The sequence below is a fragment of the Xenopus tropicalis genome, chromosome 7 (genome assembly GCF_000004195.4).
Source record: "Xenopus tropicalis strain Nigerian chromosome 7, UCB_Xtro_10.0, whole genome shotgun sequence".
Taxonomy (NCBI): Eukaryota; Metazoa; Chordata; class Amphibia; order Anura; family Pipidae; genus Xenopus; species Xenopus tropicalis.
Genome location: NC_030683.2, coordinates 54,454,446 through 54,469,410, shown reverse-complemented (window position 1 = coordinate 54,469,410; position 14,965 = coordinate 54,454,446). Strand labels below are relative to the sequence as shown.

Below are 14,965 nucleotides of genomic sequence, written 5' to 3'. Positions count from 1 at the left end.
TGTGCCTTTCTCCTTCTCTTTAGAAAATGGTTTATGGAGGATATGTTTTGAGATGGAATCTATTATGTAACTACCAACAAAACTGTTAAAACAATATCTGCATACCCTACCCCCAAATTTTGCTTGCTGTCTCATTAAATGAAACAGTACAGTAACATTGTTCATAATATCTCCGTTAACTGTCCTTAAATTTACCTGATTAAATCACAGTGTGAACAAGAGCACAGCATGATCCTGACATGAAAACAACAATTAACAGTCAACCCCCTGAGAACTGTGACTGCATATTAGAAGAAAACTAGTAGTGACACACTCTACCTCTTAACTCCTTAACATAGTTTGTGCAGGCAAGTGATGTTTTGCATTACACTGCATTCTGCTAAAGGGGCAAACTTACTATGCATATGGTAGTGATAAGTAGCCTACAGGACTGGCACCTTCTTCCAGTGTTTTCTACTATGTTTGTGTATATATATATATATATTATATATACAAACATGGTAGTTTGTATTGCAGTGCTTGGCACCCTGTTAGTATTAATGTTGTTTTTAAGTGTTCAGTGCTGTGTGAAAATCATACCTCCCAACTGTCCCAATTTTCACGGGACAGTCCCTCTTTTGACAGCTCAACCCGCAGTCCCAGATTCTCACTGAAAAGTCCCTCATTTCCCTTTGATTTCCTGCACCGAAGCTAAAAAAAAGATACAAATTTAATTAAAAGTAGCTTTTGGCAGAGAGCCCAGAAATCTTAACGAGCGTCACTTCCACTTAGAAACATTGTTTCTCGCTTTTAGGCTGATGCCACACTGAGGGGCTGATTTACTAAGACACGAATTCGAATCCGAATTGGAAAAATTCCGATTGGAAAACGAACATTTTGCGACTTTTTCGTATTTTTTGCGATTTTTTCGGCGCCTTTACGACTTTTCGGAAATTATCGCGACTTTTTCGTTACCAATACGATTTGCGTGAAAAAACGTGAGTTTTTCGTAGCCATTACGACTTGCGCGAAAAAACGCAAGTTTTTCGTAGCCATTCCGAAAGTTGCGCAAAATCTGCCGATTTTTTCGTAGCGTTAAAACTTGCGAGAAAAGTCGCTCCTTTTTCGTAGCGTTAAAACTTAAAAGGCGCGACGTTTCGCGCAAGTTTTAACTCTACGAAAAAATTGCGACTTTTCGCGCAAGTTTTAACGCTACGAATAAATCGCCAGATTTTGCGCAACTTTCGGAATGGCTACGAAAAACTCGCGTTTTTTCGCGCAAATCGTATTGGTAACGAAAAAGTCGCGATAATTTCCGAAAAAATCGCAAAATACCGATCATTACGAAAAAAACGCAATCGGACGCATTCGGCCCGTTCGTGGGTTAGTAAATGTGCCCCTGAGTGTATGGTGTATATTTTCGGAAAGCTTAAAATTTATTGCAGAAAATTGCGCCATACGCTCCTACCTGTGCCTGCACCCGAATGAATGATATACGCTCAGGTGTATGCACATGTAGCCAATATCCACCGAAGATACGAAGTCTAGCATTTTTTTTGCCGCTATTGACTACATGTGCCTGCACCCAAGCATACTTCATCCATTCGGGTGCAGGCACAAGGTAGGGTAGATCTAGCGTAGTGGGGCGTATTCTCGGGAAACGGTTTTCGGCTTGCCGAGAATACGCCCGTGTGGAATCAACCTTAATTAAATAAGTGGACTTTTGGCAGAGAGCCCAGAAAGGTAAAAAGCCCCCCCGCGCAGAGATACAATTGTAACTAATAAGCTAAACAGGTGTCTTGGTGGAACTGAGACTTGCAGCTTAAAGGGCAATTTCACCTTTTCCAGCAAAACTGTAATAACACCTAAAACAGGACCCCAAAACCCCAAGAAATGTTTCCAAATGTTTCCACTCCCATTTAGTCAAATGGGAGTGGTATTTAGGGGGTGTGGTCACAAAAATGGGCATGTTCACAAAATTCGCCGTGCTGCGCACGGCATTTGTTTTTGTCCCTCTTTCCATTTTCAAAATGTTGGGAGGTATGTATAAAGTAGTGCTATATAAATAAAGATGCATATATGTTAAGCTTGTATCTTTCAGGAGGTTTCCTTGCAATAATCCTAATACTATATCTTTATCGTGCCACATTTAAATATCACAAATACTTTACAAAGCTATATTTTAATATTTTAGAAAAAGAACAATACATTTCAGTTTGTTAACATTAGCTTTCCTGAAGGCTTTGCTGAACCATGTGGCAGCCATCAGAACTGCTTAGTATTACATGGCATAACTACCTAAGTGTGTGTCGTGGACCTTCCTTTCAAGTCTTGCAGATGTCTGAGTGATTTATGCTGTGCCTTCACAGTGTGTGAATATGTGTTATTGACTGTACATGATTCACTACTTACCCCAAAGGACCTTGTTGTGAGGACAGACTATCACAGACAGAGGGTAAATATATACAGCAAATGCACTGTTCCCAAATAACGAATAAAGGGTTAAATATAAATGTGAAAGTTCTGTTCCATAGCTGCATCTGATATTTTTTTTTAAAGTTCTTGGGAACAAGCCAGAAAAGGGTGGCTGATATTTACTCAGGCATGAATGATGGATGACATCTTAAATGTGTGCCCAGGGAATGAAGGTGAATGGTGACAGCCTTATTTATCTTGGGAATGGAAGTTTGGTCCATGGAAGACTAGGTGCCTGTAGATGCCAGACATTGACAAATACATCTCACTGACTGAGACCTAGGTATGGGAGATTTTTTTTTAAACCAACTGACCCTTACTACATTTAGTTTGCTTTCTTGTTGATGCTAGGATGAATAAGGGTTAATCACCCCTTGTAAATGTATGGTACCTACACATATGCTATTAGTAAGTAAACGTACATACTAACTTACATGTTGAGTTGTACAGCTTTTAACCAATTGTCAGGGTGTAGCAAAATATTCATTTGCAGATATATGGATGGCCTTTGTACTCTTCTCTCAGGTAAAAAAGGTGTACGATCAGTGTTTCAGTGGTCATATCCCATTTTGTCAGCATACCTCTCATACATAGAAATTTAAAATAAATCAACAGTAGCTTGGGTATATTAAGAATGACCACCACACTAATAACACCCTGCCAACCGCAGTCCTGTTGTTGGAAACAGTCTGTTGGAAATTGGGCAGACTGACACATTGTTCAGAGTAACAAAAGGGCTATACTCATTCAGCTAATGGTGTACATGCTATGAAAGGCATGTCAGAATGCTCATCTAATAATACCTTGTAAACATGGCTTATGACTGCTGACAATCCCACTGCGCTCCGGCAAAATACAAATAATTGCAATTTCAAAAAGCACAAATACTGGGCTGCCTAGACTTATGATTCTTGATCAGCTTAAATGGCCACTATACTTTAAAATATTCCTGCTGAATTGCATTGGATACAGGGCAATATACAGTATATGATGAAATTATTTTATAGCTTGTACTTTTGTGGCTTTTGTAAAATTTTGTGTTCTAAAATTGTGCTGTGTGTTGTACTGCTGATTATGTTGCAATTCTGGAATACTTGATTGTGAGCAAAATGGCGAATTCCACTAATTTTTCACAATTTGGCTCTATTAATAAACAAGTCTTGATCTAATCAAACCATATCTGAGACGTGAAGGATTGCCCTCTAGGACACATCCCAATCAGATGCGTGAGCACACCTTGCAAAACCCAATATTTATGTAGATGAACCTGGCGACATTATGTATAGAAAATCCTTTTTATTCTGTTCCTGTTTTCCATCAGGAAGAAAGAATTTGCTGAACGCTACCACCCCATTAAAAAGAAAACATTCAAACACATACTGACTGATACAAGTATTTTCTATAATAAATGTGTCAATTTGTTAAAGATTTTCTCAACTCTAAGAAAAAAAATCCTTTTTTAAATTTTTTTATTTTCTTTATGCAGGACCCTGGATGGACTTGAAGGCTTTAGCTGCTTGGAGGAACTAATACTGGACAACAATCAACTTGATGACCATGTCTCCTTCCCACCGCTACCAAAGCTACACACACTAACTGTAAATAAAAACCAGATATCCTTATTTTATAAAGATAATGGGTGGTTTGTTGGGTGGCAAGGTGGAGCAACTGACATCACTGCTAGCTTGCAGCACTGGGCTCCTAGGTTTGCTTACAGATAGAGCATTTGTAAGGAGTTTGTTTTCCCGTGTTTGTAAAGGTTTCCTTCAGGTATTGCAGTTTTCTTTCACACTCAAAACATACCGCCAGGTTAATTAGTTTCAGATGAAATTGACCAAAGTGTTTGTCAGTTTGATAGGGATTTTTGATAGTAAACACTATCACACAGGGATTTATGTGAATTTTGTATAATCTCTGTAAAAAGCTGTGGAATATGTTGGCAGTATATTATATATATAATATAATATAACTATATTGTGTATATACTGTATATATATATATATATATATATATATATGTATATATGTATGTATATTGCTTTAAAACAGACAGCGCCAGCTAGAATAGGTTTAGAGCAGGGTACATAGGACTCAATCCCTCAGATGGGCTTTTGCTAAGTGGAAATATCCCGGGCTGTAGTGCAACTACAATTCACTGATGCGGTATGAATAGGTAAAATAGCAAATAATGGATGCCAGAAGGTTCTTGCTGATGATAAATTGAGAAATGATAACTTGGTTTATTGTTCCACACAATTAGCTCACTGGGTTAGATCATACTCACAAATGCAGAGATACAGTAGCACACTCTGAGGACAACAAGAGAGGATGCCCACCAGTTTATCCCACCTCTTTTCCAGACTGGGCAGGGTAAAGGCACCTGGTCAGCATGGCACCACTATGGAGGGCAGTCTGGATGGATACCTCAGTCCTCAGGATGAATACCTTAGCTGTGTTAGGATCCCAACAGCCGACTATGGAACAGGGGTAAAGTACAATCCTGTCTCCTATGTCTTAACTGTGGCCCTAAACTAAGACAACAGTGCCTGTATGGAAGGGTACTTCCAGCTAACCTCCTGGTTGGAGCCAGAAACTGCTCTTGTTTCTTTTCCTAACTGCCTCACTTTCCTTGAAAGTGCTCTACGGAGTCTTACTGTCTATCTGGTTCTCGTTCATGGGGTCTCTGTCCCCCAACTTCTCTAGAGTGTAGATGGATACTTTAGGATAGGAATGGCTTTACTAGGGGCCAGTTGATCCCAGGCTCAGTGAACCTTCCACCTGAGACACCAGAGGCAGCCAAAGAGGAAGACCCACCCCTTTGCTAAACAATATATCGGAGTGCAAAGGGTGAAGTCAATCTGTAAACCAATAAGGCACATATGCAAAACTATAACTGGATACATGGGTCTTTGCCCAGTAACAGCATAAACTAGGAAGTGGTAGGGTTTAAAGACATAGGGGCATGTTAACCCTATGGGTCCCTACATTTATATAGAATAAAATTGAATATAACCAGAATACTGCATGCAACAATTCCATTTGTCTATGATAAACAAGTTAACTTTGGGATGGGGGAGTTACCATTAATCTACCTTCTGGCTTTATTTAGGAGACACTATGGGGTATATATATCATGCTGTGTAAAAAGAGGTGTACAGCATTACCAGTGATGTTGCCCAGGGCAACCAATCAGCAATTAGATTTCAACAGTTAGAAAACCAAAGCAAAGTACCAAAGTAACATCACCGGAAATGTTTTACCCACTTTTTACACAGCATGATAAATATACCCCTATATCTCAGTTCTAGGGTTCAGTGGGGCGGCAGTGTGTTGTCATCACTCATTAATAAATGAAAGGTTTAAGAATGATGTTGATATTTAGTAAAGGGACAAACACATCATTTCTTTTGTATATTTTTTACTAAAAGTAATATTTGATAGTGCTCTTACAATCCACAATATTGTTATTTGAATTAGATACATATGTATTTAACCAATCCCCAATTTACCAAGAAAAACTAAAATGTCCATGCATGACTTAATATTTTTTCCTTGTTTACCAGGACACGGTAGTATAGTCTTTACATTAGCCCTCTTGTGGTGGTTTGACAGGATACAAAATAGCAAGCAGATCTTTAATTACAGTAAGAGACTTTCGTAGAATAAAATGTGTTTTGACTTTTGGGACATTTGCAACAATAATGCCATCAGTTCAAAATTAAAGTCTATTTAAATAACTAGATTACTAATATTAATATTACTTGATCATTTACTCTACTTTGAATCAAATATTTAAAGCTGGTTTTTGGGATTTGTGATACATCCAATTTAATTTTCAGTGTTTCTTTAAAATATTCATTCCTTTTAGTATGGCTACGGCCCCATATGGCCTTTATAAACACAGGGCAAGAAACAGACGTTCTGCTCCGCTCAGCCCCGTCCCATGTCTGTACTAAACGGAAGTACTTGGCCCTGTGTGCAGACACACAGTGTGGATTTCAGTGTGAAAATGCATACTTACTAATGATCAGTGAATTTTTTCAGCAGGCATGGATTCACAGCAAAATTCTGCATTTCACCATTCACAATTTTTTTTTCTTGCGAAACTGAGAAAAAAGAGTCACCACAAATACATACCCATTGACATAAATGTATTTGGAGTAAGACACGTATAAAAATGTTGCGCATGTAATAATTTGTTGTACATAAAAATGTGCATGTAAAAGTCACCTATTGACTTAAATGCATTTGACAAATGTTTTTCACCTGAATTTTTCAGCAGTTTTTGGCCTAGACCGCTGTCTGCTGTACCTTAGTCCCTCCTCCCCATACCCTCTCCTGCGCAGTCGGGGCCGGGAGGTGTGCTGCGGTCAGGTCCTTTAAAAATAAAGGCATAACCATTAAAGCATCAAAATCTTCTAAAGAGAAATCCGAAGCTTTGTTTTTCAAATAATATCATACTAAATTGTCTTTATACCCTTTGATAAATATGCTGCACTGAGCCACAGGTTGTATGCTATGTTTTAGAATATTTTATTCCTGTGATTTAGCCATTTGATAAAGTATGTGTAGTTTTAATAATAAACAAATATTCATTAACAAAACTGTTCCATTAAATATCACACCTTATGTTTTAGGGCTCTGTACCAGCCCAAGCTATTAGCAAAGAAGGTGTGTAAATTTCCACAGAAGCTCCAATTTTCTGCTGATTAAGAACAGATGCTTTGTGCTGTTATGCCCTTGATGACAAGTTGAGAAGGAAAGTCATTTTGGCATTTTACTGCCAATTGATTTGCCACATTAGTGCCACCTAGAATGCTATATTTTTTCTGCAGAAAGCTTTATCATACCTAAATAAGGAGCCATAATTTCCCTGTTTAAGATTGCAGCTGCCATTTTAGCTTGGTCTTCTTACCTTACTGCTTGCAGTCTAGGTTATAGCTCAGATCACACATTTCTAAGAGTTGGGGGATTGAGTTTTATGAATTCTTTTGGGAGGGGGAGCATTAGAGGGGAGAGAGGAGAGAATTGCGTAGACTCTGGCCCCAGGAATCAAGGATTTTTTCTGAGAGAGGAAGTTAGATACCCTAAGAACATGTTTACAAAAAAGGAGACAAATTCTGTGTTTCTTATGTTAGAGGACTCAGTACAGCTTTTCTGGGGTGCTTATGGCTATATTTACATGGCTTGTATTATTACTGTGACCAGATAAGAGTTTCCCAGAGCTTCTAATTAGAGAATGTAGCACAAAATAAAATACCCTGGAGTCACTCAGCTGAGAATCACCCATATGTAAAACCTGGCGGAAGCTTATTGCAGATATTTCATCAAAAGACTGCATGCTTTTTATCCTTAATCTAGTATACCTGACAGATTTAGAATCTCTCTTAGATACACTGGCTTCAGTCGCTCCTGTCCTAGAATATCTCAGCTTGCTAGGGAACCAAGCATGCCCTAATGAGCTGGTGAGCCCAGAAAAAGATGAAGATGACTATCAGAGATACAGGTAAGCAGCACAAATACAATTTTCATTACAAATAATTTATAACATGCCACAAATATTGTGTTGAACATATTTACACTGATTAACTTTAGATTCTGCGGCAACTTTCTCCTCCTGTCTCCCGCACTAGACTTCCTTGAAAAGAAGTTATAAGGTATAACAGAAGGATCAGGCCATATGGGCTCTTATATTCTGGTAGCATATTAACATTCAGGAGCACTAAATATTTGGTATAGGGGTTTTACCTTTGTACTGTAGATCTGGAATGTAAATGTTATTTAAAGACCTTGTTTAGCAAAACAGTCAGTGGATACTTCCTATAGACCTGGATTTACAGATTTAAGTTGGCTCATTACAGAGCTCCAGGAACTTAATCTTCTGGTGTCCTGGTATACTTGCGCCTATGTATGTAATGTCCCTGGGGAGGAAAGCACTATATAAATGATTCCCTTTCCTAATTCCCTTAAATTAATTACTGATCTCCACCAAAATAGCAAATTACAAATAATTACAAAAATGACAACAACAATAAAATGTAAAAATTTAAAAAAACAAAAATTACAACAAACAACAAAAATTACAAACAAGCAAAACAAGAAGCATTAACGTGGATTTTGCCAATGTACCTGCTTTTAAAACATTTGCAAGTTATTTAATCAGAAAAACCTACATTTTTCTTCTGGTGAATGTTCCATAGAAGAGCTAAAATATTTGCCTGGTGTGTGACAGTGCAAGCACCTCCTTTATGTAATTTTGTCCCCAGCATCACAGACCCACATAAGCCCCATATAAAGACATTAAAGTGATAATGAACCTCAGACCCAGAACATGGGGAATCAGTTATGTAATGTAAAAGCATAGGGCAAATGCTTTTAAGGCAAAATTATACCATGTAAAGACAATGGTATGATAGATGCAATAGCAACTCCAGGCCAAGCATTTCAAAGCCTTCCTTCCTTCCCAGTGAATAACCATTTGAGTTGTCAAAAATTCTTTTCTTCTAGTCTTAAGGGGTAGGCTACTGTTTTATTTACATATATGTGTAAAAAAGGACCTCCGCTATCTCTCTCAAATGCCTGCTAATATATATTTAATGAGTTAACACATCATAATTTAATTGTTCCATTTTTTTTGCCACTCCACATGGGTAAAACTACAAAAGGATCAGGCCCTGTGGTTACAGAGGGGCCCAGAAGTGTTGAGGGCACAGTGAGGCTCTAACTAATAATCGTTTTTAATATATTAATCATCGATTTTAATATATCTTGGTAAAATACGTCAACAACATACCAATGTTTTGGGATCCTAAATTGAATTTGCTGTGGGGCCCAAGTCTAGTTTTGCCACTGCTACTACAGTTGTATGTCTCTGAACTCTTTCCAGCTTCTTAATATGTCCTGTGGTCTGGCACCCCAAACTGCACTGCATGCTCAAGTTGAGGTCTGACCAAAAATGGCCTTTTTTATACTGTATATTGCTTTAGCAGCCACTTTCTGAAACTTAACTGAGTTGTAATGTCTATTGTGCACAGTAACCCTCAAAGAATCTCAATAAACATCCCCAACACAATTTAATTTAATGCTGATTTCTGAAAGTGGCATGATTCTGACTTTACATTCGAAGTGCTCCCCCCACATAATCGACTCTCTCCCTAATTACATGGAGAATATAAAGAGTTATGGTATTTGTATTAAACAAAATCATTTCTCCAAAGTGATGTATACTTTTGGGTTTAATTTTTAAGTTTGTGAACTGGAACATTTTTTCTACTTGGAGTAAAGTAGCATTTGGAAAAAACTCAAATGTTTTATTTATTTAATAAAAATTCTGGGAGTTTTAGAGCAAAAAAAAATGAATTGTGGAAAAAATTTGAATTCAAACATTAATAAATAACCCCCTAAATCCCATACCTGTACTATGCTATATAACAAACAGTTATGGTCTGTATTAATTTTTACAGACCAAGTCCTACAGCCTTCTTGGGCACAAAAATAACACCCCTCCATGAAACATTTGCACACATAGCATTTCCTGAGATCTGTACCTTGCACCTGATGATAAATCTGTAAAGTGCATTGCTGTTGGACGCAAGACATAACTGCATTCATAGGAAGGCGCAGTATCTTGCACTCCAATCTAAGAGCACAAAGAGCTACTCTTTTGAGAGCAAAGCATAGGCTTTGCACCCATTATTTGCACTTTACACCCTGCCCTGCCCTTATTGCTAGAAGCCTAGCAGTTAAATTGTAAATGTATATGTTATACTAATATTAGGTATTGTTAACCACATTCTAACTAAAATATGTGAGCTTGCATCCAATGTCAACCCTTCATTACAAGGAAATTCTGATTTAGTCTATTAGTCTACAAAGGTGGTACAGCAAAAAAAGTTTATGCAAAACACCATTATATCACATTTACAAAGTAAACATTCTACAAGGAGAACCATATACATACCACCTAGCAAAACTAACCTAGGTCTGAAAGGGGAGACTCCAGGCAGGAGAACTTCTTACTTTGAATAACTCTACTTTGATAAAAAAAAAAAAAAAAAAGCTTACATTTTTCTTTCAAATTTCCGGTCTAGGGAGTGGCATCTGTTACTTCTTCTGAATCTCTCTTTACAAGAAAAAAATATGTATACAATGTCTGACTTACACTTTCTTACTCTTTATACTTTACTGTTGGCAAGTACTGAATTTCCCAGACTGAAAGGCTAGCAAAAGCAAAATCTGTCATCTGCCATCCTCCTACGTCTCTCCACTCAGTGTTAGAGACTAAGTCCTCCTTTTGTCTTGTGCTATGACTTATACCTAAGCAGTGATGACAAACTTGGCTTTGTATCTGCTGGGGCCATTGTCAGGGCTGCCCTCCTTGTATGAAATCTTTCATCTAATCATTGAAATTCGTGTTGAGAACTCACCCTTCCTGGTCTCTTTACCTAAGTATTTTTACATCTTTTTTTCTGCTGATCCTCTCCTGAATCATCAAACACAGTATTGTATGCTAGTACAGGGATGCCTTTTAAAGGTTTATATTCTAAAATTTCAGCTTATGTATGGCTTTGAAACATATCAGTTGACAAATGTTAAAAAGCAATGTAGTTTAATGCTAAATTGGTGGATGATAATTTTACCAATGTGGAAAGAGATGAGTCATGAGTGGCAAGGTATATATATATGGTAGGGAAAAGGTTAACATATAAGTGGTATGGTTAAAACATTAAAAGTGTTAGAACATTAAAAGTGTTAGAAATACAAATAAATGAAATTACTGTATAGGTGTGTAAGTAGTTTCTTGCCGCTTAAAAAGGCTAGATATAAAATGAAAAAATATTGTAATGGGAGCCCTGTGTTACTTATATACTCACCCTGCAGTCAAGCCCATTTTGTTAATATGTGTTCAGTTATATCTAATGCAAACCATCAATGCTGTATTTATAACTTGTGCTGCCCTATAGGGCCCCTCTAGTCATGAGTCCCATGATGGAGAGTGCCCCAGAAAAATGCTAAAATATTGGTTTATAAAGGGAGCAGGGCATGTAGGGAGGATGGACAGGGTTTAGATAATGTTTTGGCATAACGGAGTAAGGCAAGGGCAGATTAGGGATGCCAATCATGTGGGGCATTTTATATTTAATTGGGGCTCCATTCTACTTTTTAGAAGGGCTCAATGACCAAGGGTCCCAGAAGACCTATGGGCTAATATTTGGACCCCCCCTTCCAGCCAAGGAGAGAGTCCTCATAATTTAGTAGTTATTATGGGGCCACATGATAATTGCCCTGCAAACAATAAGACTCCCTTTGAAGCATAAGAAGAGGACACAGCACTTTAAAGAAATGCATTTTACTGAGAAATGTGCACACATGCATGACTATGGCAATTGTTTTTCCCATTCAGGTATTTTGTTCTGAATAAACTTCCTAACCTAAAGTTTCTGGATGCCAGGAAAGTAACAAGGAAAGAGCAAGAAGTAGCAGTTTCAAGAGGAGCATTTATGAAAATTGTTAAGCCAAAAGAAATACAGGTAATGGTCCTTAATTAATATGGATGTGCAAAATCGTGCAGCTTGTAGAAATGCAGGAAGGGAGCCAAACACACTGTTTCATGTAATTATTTTAAGTCTGAGGAAAGTAAGACACTATACCATTTTTATTTACATATATACTGTATATATATATGCATATGTTAAAAAAAAATCTTAAAAAAGCTTTTATTCTTGCCTAAGGAATGAACTTACGTGGCCAGATCAAGCATCTAGGCCTGTGTTAAACAATAAATAATTTATATTTTTAGCTTATAAAGCCTGTAGAAGTGCTGTGCTCTTTGTTATTCTAATATACCTAGTAGGAAATTTAGTTGTAATGTGATATATGTATCCCTCTGCAAATTCAATACAATGATAAATTCTGTTAATAAATGCATAACCCTTTATGTTCTACTTAAGGGTTAATATTAACAGCAGTTGAGATATGTAGTAAACAGCAAATAAGAAGTATTGTGTCAATGTGTGCCATGTTACATTAATGTTCACTGTCACTGCCTGTGTTTAAGTTCTTGTTAGAAGAAAATAATTAGCAACCCCTCATTATACCTCTTAGTTAGCCATTTATAAATGTATTCGAGTTAAAAAAAAAACTGCTGTGATTGTGGTGAACAGATGAACACTCTGTTAATGTAATTTACTTTTGTAGGTGAGGTAGATGTCATTTTTTCCTGAGGGAAACCTGGTAGAACATTCTTAGTGCTGTTCCCTTATACATGAAGTTTATTTTATATTAACCTCTATGTATACAAAAAAAGTTGCTCTTTTTTTAGCTGTACAGCAGTAAGATTCTAAGAGTAGAAACTCTCCGTGGAGATGTTATTTGGGTCATTCTTCCTTTAGCAATGATAAAGGAAATTGATATGAACTATTGAGTAGACTGTTGGGCTATTTGATGAATAATCAGGTCTGTAATGGACAGTTCCATGTTTTATGGAGGAGGCAGTAAAAAATTTCTCAAAGAAATGTTCAGTGTGACCGGTCACCAGGTATGTATCTATGTATGTTTGTATAACTTTATTTATAAAGCACTACAAGGATACGCAGTGTTGTACAATCTTACAGTATATACAATTATACACAAGGAGGACAAGTGTCATAATAAATAAGTATAAATACAGAGAGCCCTGTGGTATGAGACACAGTAGGAAGGAGGTCCCTGCCCCATAGAGCTTACAATCTAAGTGGTTGGGTAATTTATTATGGGGGCTGAACAGGTTCCCTCTTAGGAGAGAGGATCCTAGCAGCAGAGTTTAAGATGGATTGCAGGGGAGAGAGGTGGGATGCTGGGAGGCCGGTTAGTAGGAGGTTGCAGTAATCTAAGCGGGAAAGGGCATGAATTAATGTTTTAGCAGTAACTTGTGAAAGAAAGGGGTGTATATTATTTTGTACAATGAAAATTCATCCAGTATTTCATATCTCTCTTTGAAAACCATATATTCAAACCAGATTTCATGAATCTATTTTACCTTCCCCACTAGTCATAGTTGATGGCAAAGAGGAATTTGTTGTTGCTGAGATTTTTTCATTTCCATAGAGACCATCTTTACTGTCTGGTTTGTTGGGAAGGTTATGGCCCCAAATAAAGGTTCTGGGAGCCTGCCTGGAATATTCAGGCTGACCAATTAATAGCGGAATTCTATCTGTTGCACCTAGAAAACCCATCTGTAAAGCTCCCAGTGGGAACTTTTAGAATGGGGGGGGGGGGTAATGTTAGGAATTTATACCTTCTGGTTTACTCCAGCAATGAAAGAGTTAATCCCTCCAAGAGTGGTAACAATTCAGCTTTTTGGGGAATCTGTAAAAAAAAAACCTTGGTCATCTTATCAAGCTACAGATGTTGAGTGAGAGTGGTAGGTTAGTATTCTATAGACTTACCTAAATTATACTGTGAAATTTCCAGTTAAAGTCTAATTTCTGACTCTGCTTTAGTTATTGTTTTGACAAGTTGCAATTTCTGATATGTGTTTGTCCCAGCCCATTCTGAGTCTTCTTAACTTGGTGTGTATCTCCCTCTTAATGCCACACTGGTCTGGCAAGTGTTTTTTTTTCTTATCTAAGTTTTACTTTTTAGCACCTATTTGTATTTTTCTGGAGTTCTCTATTACATTGATACATTGTTGCATATATCAGAACTAGGTTTTACTAAGTATTTGGCATTTGATTCATGAGGCAGCTGGTCTATACTTGATTGAAGTCACTGATAGTGGGAGTTTCTATTAGCCATTTGTATACAATATTACTGTAACTGCTTGTTCCTTGATAAGTATTATTCTGGAGGCTTAAGCAACTTAAACTTAAGTTAAAGCTTTTACTGCAGAAATGCCTTATCTGACCTCAAGTGAAATCTGCATGAGCCCCAAAGGGGAGAATACCCAAGATTATTTTTAAAGGAAAATGTTTTAAAAATCTTGTTTAATGTTGTATTTGCGCCAGCTTATTCACAGACCAATTTTCCATAATTTTTTCACCTCTCCAAACAATTTTCAAAAAATGTTGTTAAAAGCGAGCATGGAGATTTTGTACAACCTTTTTGAGAATTATTTGTTTTGAAAATTTTGACAAACATTTTCCTATATAGGCACTATTTGTACTTAAGTATTATATTAGGTCTAGACTGTTGCCACCAACAGAGGTTTGTGTATTTGTATTTATATTAAAAATGCATCTATTACTAAAGGCACCCTTTCCATTTATATTAGTACTTTAATCAGCCTACTTGTTCTACTGATAAAGTGGATGAGAAGTTCCAAAGTGTACATATCAGAATGTACGATTCAATCCTAATGCTGCAAGATACCTTAATTTTTCTAGGTTTCGAAGAGTTTATTAGTTGAAGCATCTTATCTTGTGCAGAATAAGTACAGAGTATTTGCCAGACATTAAGGGACAGATTTAACAACAATCTGTTTGCACTTTTTCTAGATTCAAGAAGACACAACCCCGAAAATATGCTTGAGTATT

General features: G+C 37.1%; 1 protein-coding gene across 3 annotated transcripts in view; it reads left to right on the top strand.

The window, feature by feature from the left end:
* The window catches only part of lrmda (leucine rich melanocyte differentiation associated), a 511,201-nt gene that overhangs the window by 339,035 nt on the left and 157,201 nt on the right, over positions 1 to 14,965 (top strand). For all 3 annotated transcript variants that reach the window (XM_031905730.1, XM_031905731.1, XM_031905729.1), the window contains exons 3-5: positions 3,941 to 4,067; positions 7,820 to 7,959; positions 11,857 to 11,983. In XM_031905730.1, the coding sequence (XP_031761590.1) occupies positions 3,941 to 4,067; positions 7,820 to 7,959; positions 11,857 to 11,983 (394 nt within the window). The remainder of the gene's footprint in view (positions 1 to 3,940; positions 4,068 to 7,819; positions 7,960 to 11,856; positions 11,984 to 14,965) is intronic.